The sequence below is a fragment of the Fulmarus glacialis genome, unplaced genomic scaffold, assembly GCF_000690835.1.
Source record: "Fulmarus glacialis isolate BGI_N327 unplaced genomic scaffold, ASM69083v1 scaffold49274, whole genome shotgun sequence".
NCBI lineage: Eukaryota > Metazoa > Chordata > Aves > Procellariiformes > Procellariidae > Fulmarus > Fulmarus glacialis.
The window spans coordinates 1-20788 of record NW_009210831.1 but is presented as its reverse complement, the minus strand read 5'-3'; the positions used below and the strand labels follow the sequence as shown (position 1 = coordinate 20788).

The 20788-nt window shown below is 38.3% G+C and overlaps 2 protein-coding genes across 2 annotated transcripts in view; both read right to left on the bottom strand.

Moving 5' to 3' along the window:
* The window catches only part of LSMEM1 (leucine-rich single-pass membrane protein 1), a 5617-nt gene extending 1761 nt beyond the window's left edge, over positions 1-3856 (bottom strand). Inside the window, exons 1-2 of the mRNA XM_009577287.1 lie at positions 3730-3856; positions 256-393 (exon numbers count right to left, since the gene is read on the bottom strand). Coding sequence (XP_009575582.1) covers positions 256-393; positions 3730-3856 — 265 coding nt within the window. The remainder of the gene's footprint in view (positions 1-255; positions 394-3729) is intronic.
* Positions 3857-8830: 4974 nt separating this feature from the next.
* On the bottom strand, positions 8831-19240 carry IFRD1 (interferon-related developmental regulator 1). Its single transcript, XM_009577285.1, has 11 exons — positions 19141-19240; positions 18102-18183; positions 17532-17656; positions 17076-17233; positions 15431-15481; positions 15164-15342; positions 14950-15058; positions 12827-12961; positions 11418-11546; positions 10301-10396; positions 8831-9526 (listed from the first exon to the last, which is right to left on the bottom strand). Exons 1-11 carry the CDS (start codon positions 19187-19189, stop codon positions 9437-9439), a joined length of 1203 nt encoding a protein of 400 aa, XP_009575580.1. The 5' UTR covers positions 19190-19240; the 3' UTR covers positions 8831-9436.
* Between the last annotated feature and the right edge of the window lie 1548 nt (positions 19241-20788).

The following is a 20788-nucleotide window of genomic DNA, read 5'->3' as shown; positions in this document are numbered from 1 at the left end:
CTGCTGAACTAAATTCTTGACAGCTGTTAAAGCTCACAAAACCTTTGCACTAGGAACAAAATTGTGCCTTTTAGCTCAGAGAGTAGAGGGCTGTGCTTTTACACCCACAACCAAGACTCATTGCCGATAATCAGGCAAAGCCTTTGACCATAAAAATACAGCAGTAGCATGTTATAAGGTAGCATGACACATTTCAGCAAAGTTCTTCTTCCAATTGACCCTATATTTTTAAGAACCACTGTCTGGTTTACTTACTTATTAAGAATATTACGAATGAAACAAGTGCCAAACTGACGATCAAAGTAAGAATAAAGGTGACGAAGAACAAACACTGGTTTCTTATGTTGCTCCCTGCCGTGTTTTCTCCAGTACCACCAGTGTCCTCTTCCTCATCTGTTACGAGATGACAAATCATTTGGCGATAAAGTTTGTTAAGGTTGGTTAGGATAAACATGACAAAATGCTTCTGCCTCCATGAAATGATGCAGAATACATCATAATTTTGGCCAACAGATTTTATTTCCTGTGATATTGCATGAGAAGGGAAGAAACCAAATTTATGAACTCAGCTTGAATTTGGAAATATAAAAACTAATACATCTGTTATAGCTGTTGGAACATATTCAACAAAAATGTTTCTGTTGTTGACATACACTGTTTTGTTGAAGTTGACCTGTTTTACAGTTTAGAGTTTAACAGCTCAGTTTCACATGTACAAAGGTTGCAATAAAGTTTTCATCAGAAGGCTTTCTAAGGGCCTAATGGACCCAACCTTTTCAAAAGAGAAGAGAGAAAAATTCGTACTGAAAAACCTAGGTACAGATTCATCCTATACATTCATCCTCTAGATTTGCTTCTTTTTCTGTTTGACGATAGAAGTATCCTGGGATGGTTAATTTCCCAAATTAAGCACTTCAGTTAAGCTCCTGATGTTGGATAGGATGAATGTAGGTCTTGACTTTTTATCTTAAAAAAATGTTTGTAATATTATTCTTCTTTAAGTTTTGTTGGTTTCATTCCCATAAAAAATGAGACACATATCCTCCCAAATTGTCAAAAATGGAATAGACTCTCACAGAGACTAGATATGTTGTCCTTCAAGCTCATGAATAATGAGGGGCAAAAAGGACAAGTAGTTGCTATGCCTCCTTTAAATCCAAGCAGCAAGCCAGTTTATTGCTTTTTTAAGACTCTGTTGCATAAAGAGAAAAGTCAGTAGTTTTTCTCGTAGAAACAGTTGCAATCAAATGAGAGGTGGCAATAAGCCCTAGAGGTAACAGCTAAAGTCAAGTGAACACCATGAGGAAATTCATGTGAATATAAAAAAAACCAATTATACTTGAGCCAGATTTGTTTAATCCCAAATTTGCATACTAGTTTAACTACTTACTAAGGTTTGGTTTTATCTTATGTTTTGGGGGGAGCAGGGAGCTAATGTAATTTCATTCTGGTCTCAGTCTCATACATGCTAAAACTATATGCAAATTACCGTAATGTCTCCTCCTATAATTGCTGTCTTGACATTCTGAAAGGGGGAGAAACATGTGCATCTGTGAAAAATATATTTCTAGATCATGTTCTTGTTTTAGCTGGTAGAAATCTCTGAGGTTTTTGCAACCGAGCCTGTAGTGATAAAGCTGAGGGAAGGCTGCATATGCCGTTACAGCACTTCAATAATGAACCAACCTGGGGCTGAGCAATTCACTGAGCTAGTGGGAGATCTCTGGGAATATCTCTGCTTTTCTTTATTTCATTTAACACGCTCCTGCCTGAGGGTAAGCTGAAACCTTTTAATATTTGGGTTTGGGGATTTTATTTTTATTCCCTTAGCATTCATAACAAATGCATCATACACTAAGTGCCTGCACCGGTATTGCTTTTTAATCAGAATAATAAGGATGGGGAGGGCCTGCTACCCCTGTCTCTCAAGCATACTAAGCTATCAATAGAGGTCTGAGAAGTGGTCAGTGCTTGCTCTGCCTAATGAATGCTTCTTACTATTTCAGCTGGCTGAACGTGCCAGACTGCAGTGAACACAGATTCTTGCCAAGCTGCAAACAGTGGGACCATTTTATCATCTAAAACATAAAGAGATTGCTGCATGGCAGCTACCAAAGCAATCAAAAGGTATATACATTTTAAATAGCTTTTAACATGGTTGCTAGTGTGTTTGATTTTGCCAGGTCATATTAAGCTATTGAACAAAAGGATTGCTGTGTCCTGCACCATTCTTGAAACATCGTTTTTAAACCCATTCAGGCATCTGCTATACTACTAATAGATCATTCACAAGATTTTAGTATTTATCAGAAATTGAAAAATACTCCACAGATCTCACTGATTTTCTGACAAGAGAACCAGAATTTTATGCTGCTGAATAAGGCAGCTAAGGACTGTGAAAAATTCGTTTTATATGTTTAACTGATCGATAAGATACCTACAGAATCTCCAAGTTTAACAAAAAATAAAAAATACGTATGTTAAGAAGAATAATCCTAGAAGGAGGCAAAGCACTTTACAAATTGATGCATAAAATACATACTAGGCTACCTTTATTTACTGCTGAAATGTAGGGAGGAGCATGCATGTGATTATTCCACAGAACCATATATGATTCCGCAGAACCCTGCATATTTACCTGGAAAGTAAACAATACTGTCCAATAAAAATTACAAAAGAAAGCAAGACAGTCACACTGCAAAGAGCTTCTTTGACATTAAAACCGATTTATCCCGTTGTCTCATTTTGTACTTGTAGAAGTGACAATATTAAGATATGAAATGAAAATTAAGTGGCTTATGTCTAACATCTTTGTGTTAAATCTAGAAGCCAGCACCACTCTAGTTAGTTGCATTAGGAAAAGTTAGAGGACTCAGAAAAAGAAGTAATGGAAAGGCATTTAAGTCCTATAACTAGAAGCATGATTAAGTTATGGCCATTTGAAACTCATTTAAACATAGCTGTTGTTCTATAGCTTTTCTTCAGTCAAATTTGCTGTTATATAAGGGAAATAAAAGTAGATTCAAATATTGTCATGTGGAATGCTGCTGAAGAACTCCAGGTTTTAACATGTTTTCAGGTCACAAAGAACTCAACTATATTGTAGCTATCACTGGGTGAAAATATTCTTGTTGCCATGAGCAAATCAAAGATAAAAGCTGTATAAAACCAGTAGAAGTGTGACAGCCCATATCTGAAACTGTAAGTAAAGAGAATCTGTGAATTAAAATGCTTAAAAGTCTCATGGGATATTCGAGATAACTGGTTTGAGTCCTTAGGAAATGTGTCTTAAAAGAATGAACAGAAATTCTCTGGTGTTTCTATTGCCACATGTGAATTTTAGTGCTTGTGAAGAGTTATGATGCTATTTATGTAGTAGGTGTATATTGAGCATTACTAGAGAAATTATCCTGCAGGGATCCCAATGGAAATGGAAGATAAGTTCAGGCTTGACAGTGAATCCCTAGCGAAATGCAAGGGTTTTCAAGAACCTTATAACTGAAATACTCAGCAGGAGCAGCTAAACCATTAATCAGATCTGTCTAAATTATGCCATTTTCAATCTTTTTCTTATATTTTTCAGTACGGAGCTTGACATATACATATTGGCCTATTGGGCTGTTGACATCAGTGCAACACAATGTGGTCAGTCTTCTCAAATGTCAAACATAACTCTTTTTTGATGGCCTATTGTATAGAAAACCACAAAGCATCATCTATCATACATACCTAGTGCATGTTGGGATCCATCTGGACAAACATTTAGTTTGTTTAGATTGTTTAAGGAATCAACTACATAAAGCTTTCCTTCTTCGTGAGTATCAGGCAGGTTAATTTCCAAGGAAGGCCTCTCCATTGTATCTAAAAGAAATAATAATTAAAAAGGTAAATTAAAACATGGATACGTGAAATAACTGGTAACGGTGAGCAGTCTTAACAACCCTTAAAATAAAGGGATTTGAAGGACCATCCAGACTTACTAGATCTTGATGGCAAGGGTAACTCAGTACATAGCACTGGTTTATTCTTGGAGATCTTTGACGAGTATAAGATTTCATTTCTACATTGTGTTTGTGCACATGTGTGTACTTATACATGTATATGTGTGTGTGTGTAGAGAAAGAGAGAAAGAGAAAAATCTATTTGACTGGCTCCAGCATTGATTTGAACATTAGTTATTTAGTTGTATAACCCTTTTGGTTTGGTGGGTACTTGGTAAGATGACGGGTGATATCCTGACCACAATGGAAGCCAAACCTTCACTAACACCGCCAGGAAGGATGTCACTCAGATCCTCTGCTTTCAGCATCAAATAATTCGGCGATAAGACAGACAAAGCAGGTACGGATGTAGGAGATAAGCAGCAAGAATATGGGTCTGCTTATACACCTTAGAATATTGCTGTAAAGTTGTTATTTGTGAAAAACAGAGCAAAAAATAGTCTTCTAATATGGTTCTACTCCACATAGATGCTACTTTTGGACAAATTAAAGCCTGATGGCAAAGCCTTTACTTCATACTAATACTCCTTGCTTTAAAAAAAGGACTGGATGGGGCCCAGTCAGCAAAAACAGTTTCTCTGCAGAGTCTTGGTGCATGAACTTATTGAATTATTATTTATATAAATACAGTTATGTAGGGAGATTATATATAGAAAAGAAGCAATACCTAAGCAGGGTCCTCTATGAATTGCACATTATTCATTAACAATCTTTTGGTTTTCTTTATGCTACCCTGACTCCAAAAATGTGTTCTAGAAACGAACTAGAGTTCTAGCCATAAGGAGATGCAGATGCTCTAACTAGGCATCTTAGACTACGCTGATCACTGAAAACTCCCTCTGTAATTATTGAAGAAAAGTATGTACCTCCAGGTAACATTCCTCTTATTCTAAGATGTGTCTTTTTGACTTTACAATCGCAGCCTAAATGTACCTTCCCTTGCTAGTGAATATAATGGGGGAGCTCACAGAGATTAGTTTAGACTTGGAGTCAAACACATCTTACTCATTTAGTATTTTAACAAAGCTCTCAAGTTCAATTTTATCTGCCAAACATAACTCAGCACTTCATGGGATGCAAACCTCCTGTTGATGGAGCATATTAAGCACTAAAGGTGATCTCTGAATCCTAGATGGGTTGAATTGCCCTCTTGACGTGCCTCTGAGCCCTCTCTCCCTCCCCAAGCAGTAGAGAACGTAGCATGACCGGATTCCTAACCTAGCACTTGAATTAAAAACCTAAAGTTTGAGGAATACAGCCCAGCACTTCATGGGATGCAAACCTCCTGTTGATGGAGCATATTAAGCACTAAAGGTGATCTCTGAATCCTAGATGGGTTGAATTGCCCTCTTGACGTGCCTCTGAGCCCTCTCTCCCTCCCCAAGCAGTAGAGAACGTAGCATGACCGGATTCCTAACCTAGCACTTGAATTAAAAACCTAAAGTTTGAGGAATACAGCCCTGAGTGTCCCACTCTTGCCCTCATCAAACCAAATGCAGACAATGATTGTCATAATTCCCCCAAATTTGAGCACACAGCCAAGTAAACATTTACTGAGCCTCAGTAAGTTGGAAGACTAAGTGCTTCAATCACTCTTGACAATGGGGCTTGTTCTCCTGATAGTGGGGATTGACATGCCAACATGTGTACTTTTATATTTCTATTTAATAGAGTGTAAGAAAAGATTACAGCTTATTTTTTTTCTCTGTTCAGAATTGTTGCTGCAAAATACAAGGATAAGGTAGAAAAGCTGGCGTAGTAGTGGTTACCCTTACCTAGCATATGATTTTTAGGCATGCAGCAGTAATTTCAGGACAGATGGCTGTGTCCACTGTTGTTCCCCTAGCATGTGGCGTGGTGCCAGGCAGCACGGTCTGCGAGCGAGCCACGTCGCCACCAGCGCTGGCTCTGCTGTCTCCCCGCAAGCACATCTGTGGCTGACTGCAAGCATTACCGAGCCCTGCGTTTCAACAACGGCGTGCCAGAAGTTACCACCTCGTGCACAGAGGCTTTTGCCTGTTTTCAGCTTCCAAAGAGCAGTTGTTTCGCGTGGGTATTTTGATTAGTACCTCCCTGCAGCTTCAGGGAAGACTCTTCTTAACAACTTGAGCTGTAATAAATGTGAGTACCTTTGATACATTAATATTATGAATTATATGTTTCTGCATTCATTATTTAAAACCGATTTCCTCACTGTGCATGCAACTGCAGTGGAGATAACAATTATTATGAATTCAGCAAAGTCGATACTATTTTTATTTGTTTGCTTCCATTGACATGCCAAAGAACGGAGAGAGGATACAGACATCGGTGTCACTGACCAGAAGTATTGGTTATTTTCCCAAGAAACTAATCTAAACTTTGTGGGTTTTGGAGTCACCCTGCCCTGTACTTTAACCTTGCTTGAAGACTTTTCAACTTTTAAATTTCTCCTTAAGTTGTTGTGGTAAAATTAGAACTTAGTGTGAGAACACACTGAAGATTATTCACAGCAAAAAGGAAAACAATCCAGTCTAAAAGGAAATAAGAACCAGGAGAATTAAATGTTACTTACAACATGACCGCGTTCAGGTAGTATGCCAGTATGGAAGAAATCAGCCAGTGAAAATCACCTGAAGAAACTCCTCTCTCTACTTCTAGACCCATAGGAACCTGTCAACTCCTGCAGGACCCATGAAGGCAGCTATGAAACAGACTGTCCCTTTCAGTCTATATTTAGAGTTCCTCTTGGCTAAGTATACTGACTTCACAATATTGATCTGTTTAAAAAGAAATCAGCACATATACAGCTCTTTTTTTATTATATTGGAATCATCATAATATCCTATCATGGAAAATGAGAAGGTTTGTTACTGATGATCAATATTTCACTAACCTTTTGGTTTTATGATGCATTTTTAAAACGCATTTGCTATGCAGAAGAGTCATATCTAGAACACTGTAGCTATGAGTAACCCGTTTGCTATGCAGAAGAGTCATATCTACAGTATTGCAGCTATGAGTACTTTAAAGGCATAGACTAGAAAAAACAGGGTATTTTCTTCCTTCTCCCACACACCTTACAAATTCAAGTGGGACAATATTATGGGATGAACTAATTTGTCCGGCATCCTTAGTTGTTTAAAAAATAAATTCTGATGAACTGTTTGTGAGTACTGGTAATTACTCCTTTGCAGACAGTTCTCTTGATAACTAGTTTTTTTGTTGCCGACGTTGCAGAATGTAATGTTACAGCACACTGTAATGACAGGCAGCTGACGCTTACTTGAAGGGACCACGGCTCAAAACAGCAAATCCTTTCTGAAGCCATTCAATATGTCCAAAATTTTGACCCCCTTTAAACTGACAATAAATGTATTTTTCTTTCAGGAAACAACAGGGAGGATACATCTTCTGCCTCGTAGTTTCCCACCCCAAGCTGACAAGCTCTGCTGCTGCCCAGTCTGAGTAGCTGGGCCAGTAATGCAGACATAACAAGCTTGCTCCCTTTCTGCAGGGGTCTCCTAGAAGTCCTCCCTCCAAACAAGGGTGTGCAAGCCAGAAAAAAAATCTCATCTCCATCCCTGAAAGATTCCTGACACCATCCTAATTGGAGGACCAGGACCAAGGCCTCTCCAGTTCTAAGCTTGAAAAGGTCTACAAACCCGTCTGATCTCTGTAGGGCAGCAAAACAGCCTGTCTCCCCTCAAACAGCCTTGGAAGCCATCCCGGTCTCTGTGGTTGGCAGCTACAGTGGAATGGGGAAAAAAGCAACCACATGCTTGGCCACCTGCCAGGAAGTGCTGTAGAAAGCAATTTTGCAAATACTGGCAGGACAGGAAGCCATCAAAAGTGCTACTTTACATTAGCAAAGCATGCCAAAGGTGACTACCCAGAAGCCATTGGAGAGACCAGCAGGCTTGTGGGAACAGTTTGGGTCAAAGGGGGCAACATCTTGCGCTGGGCAAACACAGGCAGCCAGCTTCCCAGCTTCATCTAGTTCAAAGATCAGAAGATTCTTCTCCACTTGTGTGACAAACATTGACAACACACGTCAATAAGAGCACAGATTTCAGTTGAAGGCCTTGTTTGTAGTCTAAGTAATCAGTTTCATAAGCCAAACAAGTTCTTACATAATGCATTATGAGGGGAAAAAAAAAACTAAGTTAGAAGGTACAGCTACTTAGCATGTATGGAATTTCTGGAATAGGTTCTGCTATAATCTGAAACTAAAAAAACCAAACCAAACTTTCCCTTATCAGAGCAAGCAGCAGTTTTCAGGGTGTGGGGTGGGGTTTTTTTGGGGTGTAAGGTTCACTTACACTGCTGATAACTTGACCTACAGTTTTAAGAATGTTTACTCTAACAAGCACTTTTATTTATAGATCTTCTGGTTCAGAAGCTCCAGCTATCTAGGTTTTAGTGTCTTTGTTACATAAACCCCCATCATCCCTAAGACAGACAGTTCTCAGTTACTGGCACATTTCAGTCCTCTAGAGCCAGAAACTGAGGGGAGAGGAGTAGTTTTCAACATGAGGAAAACAGGGCAGCTGGAATGGCTCCTGTAAGATACGGGACAAGGTTCTGCAGTACCAGAACTAGAAAACATTTGACCATTACGAAAGTGATGACACAGCATCAGTAGGCTGTTGTGCAGACCATATGTAAATAAGATATACCTTCAAAACACAGCAAGGTAGGGTTTCATGTAGCATCTACTAAAGCACTGAGACTAACCCAACCACATGTCTGAATGGGCAAATAAACAAACCCATCTGTTTCAACCCTTAGGTTTTGCTAGCATTCCAGCTTCTCATTCATGTAGTAATCATTTTTACACAGAAAGCAAGCAGTGAGAAACATCTTTATTTCAAAAATTAAACATCCAATTTCAGAACATGAGAATCTTGGTTTTATTTTACATTGAGGCAAGTGTTTGTCATTCACTACTTCACTGTAAGTGAAGGTAATTGAACTTCATAGTCCCCCCTTCAGGATAAAGTCATACTATGTAGAGATTTCCTTGTCCACCTGCCACTGAAGAGTTTAAAAAGTTATTAAAATAACTTCACACGTACAAGTTCATCTTTTCATATTAGCACATTCTTACCAAAACACTTGGTCAATGAATTCATTTAATTTACCTTTATACAAAGTAAGGAATCCAATCTGATGCATGGCATTTGACTATCCACCCCATTTAACTGATCAGTTACAATATATTCAATCTTTGGAGCAAGTTGCAGCTAAAGCAAGTGTTATAATGTATCCCTGCACCCAATCTTACATTGATCTATATACAGTGTATATGCAACTAAGCAACAACATGCATTATATTTACAGACTTTATACAACATCCCTGTGCACAAGTGCAAACTGTGACTACAGAAATTAAAAAATTCATTTAAAGGTTACAAATCTATTTTAAGAAAATTGAACCCCATGGAAAAGGAGATCTAGAAAAACTCCCCCACATCTGCTCTTTTATCACGACATTTACTTCTAGCCTTTGTCCGAGCCTTGAATGCTGCAGAGTTGTACAAGTGCTACAAAATAAAAGGAGAAATTAATCACAGATAATCAAAAGGTTTATGTCCTTTACAGAATTTTTTTATGCTAAGAAACAGCTGAAAATATCTTTTTATTAATCTTTGAAGTACATTGGTGGGCCTTCTGAAATCTATGGTATAGTATCTTTGCACCAAAGGCTGATTCATTTTAAAATATATACATTTAAAAGAAACTTGTACTGTATAAGAAAGGCTGAGCTAGGAGCAATTCTGAAAGCCAGTCAGTCTTGAACATCATACAGACACAATGTAGATTAAGTTTGCCGCCTGGATTAAGTTTGGTAGCACCATTCCACAAATTGTTCGTACATGTGATGAGTACGTTCACCACCAACAGAACAAAGTCACTCTCCTGGAGTCCATTTCACACTGGAGAATTTGGGATACTGTCTTTATAAAGACTCAGTTTCTATGGTTTCCTGTAGGTCCCTACCCAAAAACCTACAGCTCTCATAAGAGCCCAAGTTTTACATGTATGGAGCATGAATCTGGTACCAAACAGCAACCAAGTCAACCTTCAGACCCCCTTGGGAGAAAAGCAGTAGCAGACAAGTGCCCAGTGGATAATCTGAAGTAAGAGCTCAAGCAAGGTTTGGTTTCATTCAGGACAATATGGGGCACTGTTAGAACTAAAGTGACAAGTTTAAAGATGACAGCTTCTGAAGTGCATGTTTGAAATACCATTTAATTGAGGAGAAATTTATTAGTGTATGAAGTAAAAAAAAAATACATTAAGGTGCAATAACCTACCCTTTCAAAACGGGATATCTTCATTGTTTTAAGAGTTGCAGCATCTAGCATTACTGGTGGACCAAGCTCAAACACATTCCGAAGAAAGTCATTTGACTAAACAAAAAAACCACACCAAATGATCAGTTTCTCCTCTGATTATCAAGTCTCCAAAGATGACTACTGTTAAATATCAAGTATTCCAGTAAGAAAGAGCAGCAATTTGATACAAATCTTAGCATCGTTTGCAGTTAAGCCAGGAAACACTTCTTCCTTAAGTCAGAACAAGGCCAAGAACTAAAACTGCTCTCTTGAGAAGACAGAGACAGCTCCTCCCCGCTCCTTGATTTTTTTGTCCCAGCAAATTAGACACTGTTCTGTTACATCCTCTGCACAAGACTAGGCAGCTGGACATGGATCCATATGGTTTCACAACACACCAATTTTAAAATATCTGGCTGTAAAAGTAGTATTTGAAAAATTTTGAAAAAGCTGCTACATGCCTGGGCTGCCTCAGTCATGTAGAAATGCCATTGACACTGGACTGAAGATTTTAACCCCATGATGATCACAGCAATGTGGAAGCGTATACTCCTAAGCCATGGTTCCTGCTTCTGCTACGTATTTAAACAGATGACTAGTGAACAAGCAGATCCTAGAACAGAGATAAAGACTCATCTCTTCCCTTCTGGAATGCTCTCATCATTGGGCTGCAAGTTGTATTCATTATTTTTGACTAAAACTTTGCATTCCTATTTACAGACTTGAACTCACTCCACAGGAATGGTGGAGGCATGCAGCTTTACAGCAGCCAGATGACTACACCACTCTACTGCAAGAGAGTGTAAGGATTCAGGAAAAACCCTGCAGCGAAGAAGATACTCAGCTTGAATCTCTTACTTCTTGGAGAAGTCTTCTAATTGCTAACCCAGAACACCCAGGCTACAACTCAGAAGCAGCTCACCCAGACAGTTCTAGCTCACTGTAGTTCATTTTGTAAGTGCTGTCTTTTAACGCTTCTAAAGCAAAGCCCATCATTTCACCAAGTTCTACTCAAGATTTTGTAATTCAGACTGAATTACTACAAAGAAGCCAGACAGGGAACAACAGTCTGAGCATGTATCAAACAGCAGCTCACCTGCAAATGGTATTGCATCCCTGACCCCAGAATCTCCTTGAAGGTATCATAAGTTTGTTTTTTAACCCAGCAGTCAATATACATGCGCTCAGGTCCAAACTTAACCATCTCTGTAGGAAAGTCACGCTCCTATCCAAAATTAAAGGAAACAATATATATAATTTTAATTTAAACAGTCTTTTGTATTTGGAATTGTATATATCTCAATGAACTTTATTTAATAAATTTGGCACTCCCTAACCTTCCAAATAATGTAATATCCATATACTAAGCATTGTATTTGTTCATAAACTGATGCACACCTAAGTTAAATCTCACGTAAGAATTGAAGCTGACATTCTTCAAGTCAGAAAGCATGTAAAAAAAAAAAAAAAACAAAACAAACACTTGACTTTCATCTTTAAAATGACTTTAAGAATTGGACTTATCTCCAGAAAAAACAGTTCTGAGTGCAAGAGTCATCTTTAAGTCAGTTTGTAAGCCTCATTTAGTCCCCACCTTTCAAGTGCGGTGAGTTACACATGGACATGTATAACATGGACAATGGAATGTAACAAGTGCTAATAAGTGACTTCGATTCTTCTACAGGCAGAATCTCAAAGGTGACTTCAAATCATTTCAAAGCCTTCTCCTTAAGCTTCTGAGATGTTTAACTGTTCTGAATGTCAACTCATATTTAGTTGGTCTTACCCATACAGCAATGTAAAAGTAATTATCTGACAAGTAAAAAAATCTAGTTTGAGAGGTGTGAGACAGCAAATAATCCATTAAAATGATAGAAGTTTGACATTTGTCTTAAAGGATTTACTCGGAAGTTATGTCACTAACAAAGTATTTTTAGAGTCCTGCTTTGTGTATTGTTCTCTTAATCTGGACATGGAAAACCAGAAGATTACAGTACAACAATTAGGACAACTCCCCCGTACACACAAACGCTTCTTTGGCCCCTGACAGAGCTGCCATTTGGAAATGTATCTTACTACTAAGTTGCTTTTTGTTTATTATGCACAGCAGTTCAATAAGAGATTTTACAACAAACCTTTTCACAGAATTCAGGACACTAATTTGGATGTCCTACGAAGTTTTCTATGAAAAAAAATCTGTTCATGGTATAAAATAAAAAGCATTTAGTATTTACAGTGCAATGTTTAGCCTCCTTTAAAGAAAAAAAAATACTCTTCAACATGGAAGTCAAGTTTGGAGCAAAATCAAGTTTGACTTTTTGTTCTACATTCCTAAAAAAGCAGTTACATTTCATGTAAGTGATCAGAATTTGAAATCTCATTTGAAATATTTTTTCCTGTTGCTTTCACTGAAACAGTAATTCTGTTTAGTAATAAAACCATTTTCATTAAATTGTACACTACGTAGCTACAACCCAGACATTCAAAGTAAGACAAAAGAATCACCTCAACAGCTCGTAGAACATCTCTGAAGACAGATCGCTGCTTTCTTTTATCTACTTTGGCTCGGTGCTTGTTTCCATCAGTAGCCAGAGCTCTTAGTTTCTCTGTTAGAAGTTCCATATCTTCATAAAAGAAATCCTAGCCAGAAAAAAAAAAAAAAAATTTTTTTAGTTTCTGGCCTTAACGTCTTCCCCTATAAATAAGAAAATGGATGTCTCCAAATTCTGGGCATGAGACCTCTACAACCTGTTACTTTGTTACTTAAAGAGACAGAGACAGCACTAACTTCCTGTAGTTCCATCTGCAGTGTTTAAGCCAGTAAGAAGGAAGTCACAGCATCCAGTTTACCCAAGCAGGACACTATCAAACTCTATTCTGGTAGTCAGAGCCACAGGAAACAGTACAGCTCCTTCAGTCTGTGTATGTACTTGTCAATCTGTTCTGCTCCATAATTCCAAGGGACTCAAACTGCCTAACTGATCTGGTGAACCTGGCTGCCACTCCCGTCAACAAGGTGAGGGGACTTACAGTTTATTAGCACAGAATTCATGCTGCTGGAGATGGATCGTGAGACACCATTAGACTGACAGTTTGGAATATTTACTCGTAAGTCTTGTATGGGGCAGAATATTAGAAAGCAGTTTTAAAAAAATGCTTAACAAAATACTCAAAGTAAACTTTAATGCATAATTGTTTAGCAGGAAGTATTTTCTCCCCTCCATTTACTAATTCAGCAGTAGTTTACCTGGATTAGTAAGAATGTATGTAAACTTATGTAAAAACAAGTTTTTGTTGTTTTTTTAATCTGAATGTTTCATCATGTCAACTGACTAGGCTGAGTTTACTGCATGCTTTTTGAAAGAAACTGGTCAAAGGCAAAACACAGTAAGCATTTTTTATCTGTGCTGATTGTTAAGGATCCAAAGAGAATCATTTGTAATGATTAAAGGGGCATTTCCTCAATGGAACAGAAGTAGTTTTTAGTGAATATAGTCTCCTTCATTAATGCATTTTAAGATTTTAATTACTTGCAGTCAGTTTGACCAAATAAAGGATCAAGTTCCAGCCTCTTTTTTTCTTCCCCCCTTTCAAAGTTGGCTTCCATAGCCAAGAGACTCAAACCCCTACTGTTTGCAATTATACAGAAGTCTCAGCATATTGTTTCAGATTATGCAGTGTTAGTGTGTCATGTATCCTGACTCAATTGGAGTTATCTTTTCACTTTAGACAGTGCTCTGGCAAAGGACAGCAGCCTTGACCGAGCTAGGAGCTATTCAGGCAGTTCTCCCAAACTGTGCCATGGGTAAGTGGAGACTCTTTCCTTCAGTGCTGTCAGGAAAACAGTTCAGAAATTAGTAAGGCATACTGAAAAATGTAAAGCCAAGTTTAGCTGTGTATGAGAGAATACCGAGAAGCTTGCACCTAATCCAACTCAAAAGCAAACCCCAAGAAATCTCACCAAATGTAGCAATACTGGTATCTGTGCAAAATTTGTGCAAATCCTTTCAAAATCTCACCCCTTAAATTGACTGACTAGTCCCCAACTGACTAAAATACTCACAAATGCTGTGAAACCGTCATGAAATACTAGTTATTCTTCTCAAGGTACCTAAATAAGCATATACTAAAAAACAATACTAAAAGTCAACATGGTTTCTACTGAAAGATAGATTTTTAGCTGTGACAGAAAATTGTGCAGGTTGTGTATCACTGGAACTTGTCTGCATAAGCATCTAATGAGTGTTCCCACTACAGAAAACAGTATTGTGTTATCCTGGAATCTCTCTAGAGATTTTTTTAATTATTTCCGCCCCCCCTCAACAGCTGATGTTGGATTTGGCCTTCAAAGCTTGCACACTACATTCCTAGTTGCTCTTCAGTACTGTTTGATGTGTTTTGTTTTATTGGGCCTGTTTTGCAATACGGAAATTAGTGTAAAAATGATAGCTAAATTGCTGGGAATCATTACTATGCCCACTTAGATTGGGGCAGACTCACGAAAAAGAACATAACCCTGTGAATTATCTGCCACTTGTTGAGATCTGGGGTGCTACGCAACACAAGTTAAATAATTTGTCTTGTCATCACCCCAATGAAAGAAAATTTAGCCGCTGACATCTACTTACAGCATCTGTTTCGCGTGCCAGTTCAAACAGAAGGGCTAGTGTTTCTCCAGCAGCTATTCTCATGTTGAGATCATCACAAGACAGCAGGCTTGGAAGTTTATGCAAGTGCCTAAGGAGTAAGTCACATTTCATTAATATGTAAATTTTGTTGACACTGCTTCATTGCATATAAAACCAGTCATTAGAAATTTTGTTTTCCAAAACAGACACTCACATTTCAATTTTCTTCTTCACTTCATTCATTGGACAAATGGTCAACAACAGTGTCCATGCTAAGAGAGCACTGATGTGAAGCACAGTATTATGGGTACTCGACACACCACTGGCGTCTCTATCTCGCTGATAGGCCTTTGTGAAGATGTTTTCCAGGCATTCCATTGTAGAGTACAGTTCCTGAATGGGGGGAAAAAAGATCACAGAAGTGGCTTAAGATTCACACATTTTCATATTGTCAATTTATTAAAAAAAAAAGTATCCTCACCGTAATGTCATCAGTGACAATGAAACAGCAAATCCCTAAGCAGGTTGCACACTAGACACAAAAGAAAAAAAGGTGTCAGTGTTAGAGACTATTAATATTACTGTTGACAAAACCTTCAAACTTTGACCTCTGAAATTCAACATCTGGAGTAACAGGAACTTGAGATTAAGACCTTAGAAGAGTAGAAGTCTTCAACACCATTTAATTCAGCTACTTGGTAACAGTTCTCAGTTCCCCTCTAGTCTCAGGATGATTTTACAACATATGCTACTTGTAAGCCTTCATTTTTCATGCTGTATTATTTAATATAGCTTACAAAGCCCCTCCAAAAAGCTACATGTAGCACTCCTTTCACCCAATTATTTTAAATCCCACTAGGATTCACTAGCAGAAAGTATGCTGATAAACAGTAATGGACATATGATATTTATCCACAGCTGTGCGAAATATTTTCCCCTCTCTGCCCACTATTACAATTAAATGGCATGAAAACACTGGACTTCAAAAGCCTTTCTTGGCACTTTTCACCTTTTACTACAAGGTCCTACACATCTCTTCCCTATCCCCTGTATTGTACTCAGTCTCTTAGAAAGAGTAAGAAAAAAATGTTTGAAAGTGACATTTGCACTAACCATGCAGGACTCAAAACTACACTTAAACAGCTCCAGCTTTAATAGCTTTTGTTTGTTTGTAGGAACAACTGCTGTTGAACTAATACTACCTTCTCTTCCAGCTGGCAGTATCTATTGTAACACAGCTTGAGTAAAATAGGAGAAGTAGCCAGCTATGTAATGATAGATTAGACATCAGGAGAAAATTATTAGATTGGACATTAGGAAAAATTTCTTTACTGGAAGAGTGGTCAGGCCTTGGAAGAGGCTGCCCAGGGAAGTGGTTGAGTCACCATCCCTGGAAGTATTTAAAAGACATGTAGATGTGGCGCTTAGAGACATGGTTTAGTGGGCATGGTGGTGTTGGGTTGACAGTTAGACTTGATGATCTTAGAGGTCTTTTCCAACCTTAATCATTCTGTGATTCTATGATAGAGGCAAGCTAGAGAATATTAGTGAAAACTCTGAAGTTTTTTAAAAAAAAACCTCTTCACAAGAACTTTAGACTGTCTTCAGTCAATATTTCAAATATACCGCTGATGTATAGATGAGATGACTGGGTGAAAAACTTAAAATACTTCTGGTGGTATGAATGTATCAAGTATGTCTTTCTACATCTGCTATATGTAATTTTATCATATATAAATATATTTGCATTCCTCTGCTGTTAAAGAAGTTAAAATTAATACAGGAAGGATACATCAGTCAGTGGGAAAACTTTCATTTTTTCTATAGGACTTCAACATCAGGCCTCAGAACTGCAGTAAGGAGATTGCAACATAGTGAGTTAAGACACTTGACAAAGTACTAGGTGTAACAGCTCTTTAAGGAAGTTCCTAGGTCGAAGAAGAGAATGACGTTCAACCTTTAGGTGGAACTTTAAGCCAGTGAAAACTGCTATGCATCATTCAGAGCATACGTCAACATTATGAATTTACACTAGTGTAGTAACCTTTAGTTCTGGACTACACAGTAGTGAGCTGGTCAAAAACTGCCCTCTGTCCCTGCCTGGCAAATAAGCATTTCATACTTACAGCCTGTCTGGCTTGGATACTGGCTGTTCCATCACAGACAATCTTCTTCAGAACCGGACCAAGGGTCTTAAAAATCTCTTCACTTTCAATCCCTGACCCCATCTGCACACACAGAAGACAGGCCAGTCCGGCAGCTGCACACTGTTCGTCACTCTTACCTAGAGATTAACATGCCATGATGAGTCATCACCTTGTGCACTGCTTCCTTCCTTTAAAGATAATTAGTCTGAAAACTTGCAAATAGAAATTCAGAAACCAACAGACAGAAGATAAATTCAGTTAATTTTGTAGGTCAATGAAAATATAACATCTAAGTTCAAAAAAGGAATGTTGTTAGAATAACTAAATTAAGCACTCTCTAAAGTACTAGTACTAAAGACTCACAGTCTTAATTCCTTTTACACATAAGCTATTTCATAGGGATTATTGCATTCTAATAGCAAGCATGTTAATTACCTTTCTTTATGCAGCGTTCAATGCTATCAGTTAGTGTCATTCTCCTTTCCATGACAAATTCATATAGTATTTTAGAAGAAAAAGCATTTTTCAGACTTTCAAGAGCTGCTTGTCTTGTCTTTGCACTGTTAGAAGAGAGAAGGAAGACCTCCTGAAATCAGCACACATCAGTTAAAGCTCAGCCTTTGTTTTTATGGTAGTTTATATTTCTCCGCGCCCAGTAGAAGAGTAACCCACAGCAGTACCATGAAGTATGAAACACTATGAACTGCCTCCTTCCTCAAGGACAGAAAAACTTGGGTTGGAGATAGAGTTCACAATAGTACACGAAGCTAGAAATAAAGTCACTCTACTTCAAGCTATTAGGAAAGGAAAGTCTGACTCTCACTTATCCAAAAACTTGGTGGAGGGAAAGGTCTTTTCAGATCCAGAAGAAAAGCAAGTCCTCCCCAGCATGAAATAATTGTAATTTCAGTAAGCATATAAAAAAGTTTGATGCATATTTCCCTTATTATATCAGAGGAAGCCAGAAAACAATGTATGAATGCGTTTCTTCAAAGCATACTATACCTCTTGTCCAATGTAAGATCAATAAATCCCTTCAATTTGTATTCTAAGTCTTCTTGAGTGGCTTCTTCATCAACTTCAGGCCCTAATCCAGAAGAAATAATTTAGTCCTACTGACATACATTTATTAGCAGACACAGTAGTATCCAACACTTGACGTTTTTAATACTAATAAGAAAGCAGTTTAACATAGACAATAGCTACAGAACTGTTCAGTATTACAGCCACAGAATGGTATTAACCCTACTACATCAAATTGTCCCTTAAAATACTTTTATAAAAACTGATCTGTTGACACATCTGTGCTGTTTTGATACCTGCTTCTTACACCTGCCAAGAATGAATGAGGGAGCTAGTCAGGTCTTACATAAATTTGCTATAACTGACGCCCATCAGCCAATCCTGTCAGCAACACGTTTTCATCCAGTCCACTACATCCACCCCTGGAGTACAGCAGGGTGTTCACTGCTGATGCAGCGAGTACTGTCTAAGCAGCCTGTCCTATCTGGCATCACCTGAGATGCCTCTGCAACAGCAGCTCAGTTAAGACTAGCAAGTTGTTACAGGGAAGGCTCCCTGCCTTATGCCCCCGTAGCAGGCTTTCAGGTCCCCTCCTCCCAACAGAATGACATTAGAGCAGCCGAAGTTGCAGAGATGGTAGTGGAGACAAGGCACAAATCTAGTTCAAAACAGGCAAAAAACCCCAGAATCTTTCCATCCCAAACTCTTCTGCAGTTCTTACCACCTCCATTATGTGTTATGAAAATCAATGTCTTATAAAGCACCTTAAAATTCTTATTGTCTCCAAGTTATTATTGTATAATTCTAATAGAAAGAAGTCTAACAGTTTCACAAGAGGCTCATGAAACTTGGAGTATATTCTTAACAAACAAAACAATAGTCACTAGATTAACAATCATACAGTGTTTAACAGAATGTCATTATTTTGCTACTGCTACTTACAGTCTAGTACTTAGACTCTTAAGGCAACTCAGGTTTTATGTTTTTAAAAAGATGAATAGATATAAATGAGAGAATATACCATCCTCAGTGAAGCTAGCAGGATCACTGAAGCCACTGCAGTGGCTCATAGTTTCAATTGAAGCATCTTCATCACTAAAAGGCTGCACATTTCTGGGCTGACCACCTTAAGGAAAGATGAATACAATAGTTTGGTCATTTTGCATATACAAAAAGAAGATCTGAACACCAAAAGTAGAATTTAACCCTCCCAAAGATTCATTCTCCCTGACCCAGACACAGAAAGCACATTTCTTTCCTCTGCTAGGTCCTTTACTCCCACCTGTTCTGAAGACTTAGTCGGCTCTGTTCTGGAAGATCATTTGTGAGTGGTGGGGAAGAGCCAACCTAGTTTTCAAAGTATTGGTAGAATTCCTAACTCTAGATTTAGGGTATTTCTACAGTCAACTTCAAGTTAATGCAACTTCCTGTGACTGTGCTTTAAAAATAGCTCTATATTAATTTAACTGTTAGGACAAGTTACCTAAAAAAATTGCCATACAATCTTTATTCTTCAGTTTTGAGGGACTTCAAGCCAGGATAAGTTACACATTTAGGCAAACATACATTACCCAGTTCAACACAGGATTTACGGGATTAAGTGTAGTATGTGCAGCATCAGCAATGTCCAACCCTATTTTAAAACTGAATTACCAATACAAGCCAGAACATCAAATGCTTCAACAGGGGAAAAAAGTTTTCCTTCTCAGGATCAAGATGACCTCGGTTCAGTAACTTCAGTCTTTTTGAAGTAAGCAGTATTATTTTCACCAGTACTCATCTCTACAACTTTTCATACCTGTAGCTTATTATTACTGCATTAAGAGTTGGAGGAGTTTGAGCTGTAACACTGTAATTTCTACTGCTATCTTTCTGCTAATTTCTACTGTCCTATCCTAGCCCTTAATTTGCATCTACTAAAATGGATTAACGAAAGAATAGTTTTACTGTTATTTCTCCAGCAGCTCCCAAATGTCATTTACAGAACTCAGAATTCTGCTTCTCCACCTATTTTTTTGTGGTACAATTGATTCTAAATTATTTAAGAAGGCAGTGCACAGTGCTTGCCAGCTTCAGGCAGGCTTCCTGACTACCAAGACCCCCAAAAAGCATTTTTATCTAGGCAGAATCAACCCTGAGTTGATCATGGTCCAAGTGCTTTCCAATAAATTCAGAAGTTTTGCAGCTCTTAGCTGCAAACCGTCTACTTGTATCACTGACCATAATCCTTGATGTTTCCTACAGTTACAAAGGACAAACATTAGCCAATGCACAGACCAAGAAACTTGGAAGCTCAGAGCTCTGGCACGGCCACCTTCTTGCTTCTAGTGATGTCAAGCAGGGAAGTTCAATGGAAGGAGTGGCAAGAATGACTGCCAGCGCTTCACAAAGTAAAATAAAAGCAGCTGCAGAAAGACCCAGTGAATTGGTCACCTCCTGAACATTTGGATACTAGAGAGACAGACTCTGCTCACAGCTATGGTAGCCTGAAGTGAAATTTCTCACTCCCCACAAAATCTCCATTCTACCAGGCACCAGCACCTCAGCCACACACGTTCTGGATCTGTATGAAGAGTGTTTATTTTCCAACACCCTCTTTTAGGCTAAGAAGGTTTTTTTAAAGGTACTGCAGCCTTTCGGAGCACAATGCGCTGACATACAGCCACACC

Excerpts from the sequence above, each read along its gene's own strand:
- IFRD1 (XM_009577285.1), bottom strand. The coding sequence starts at position 19,189 with ATGAGCCACTGCAGTGGCTTCAGTGATCCTGCTAGCTTCACTGAGGAT. Across the intron at positions 18,184-19,140 it reads TGCTAGCTTCACTGAGGATG|GGCCTGAAGTTGATGAAGAA; the intron begins GTATATTCTCTC and ends CTTCTGGATTAG. Across the intron at positions 9,527-10,300 it reads AGATATCCCGTTTTGAAAGG|CACTTGTACAACTCTGCAGC; the intron begins GTAGGTTATTGC and ends TTTATTTTGTAG.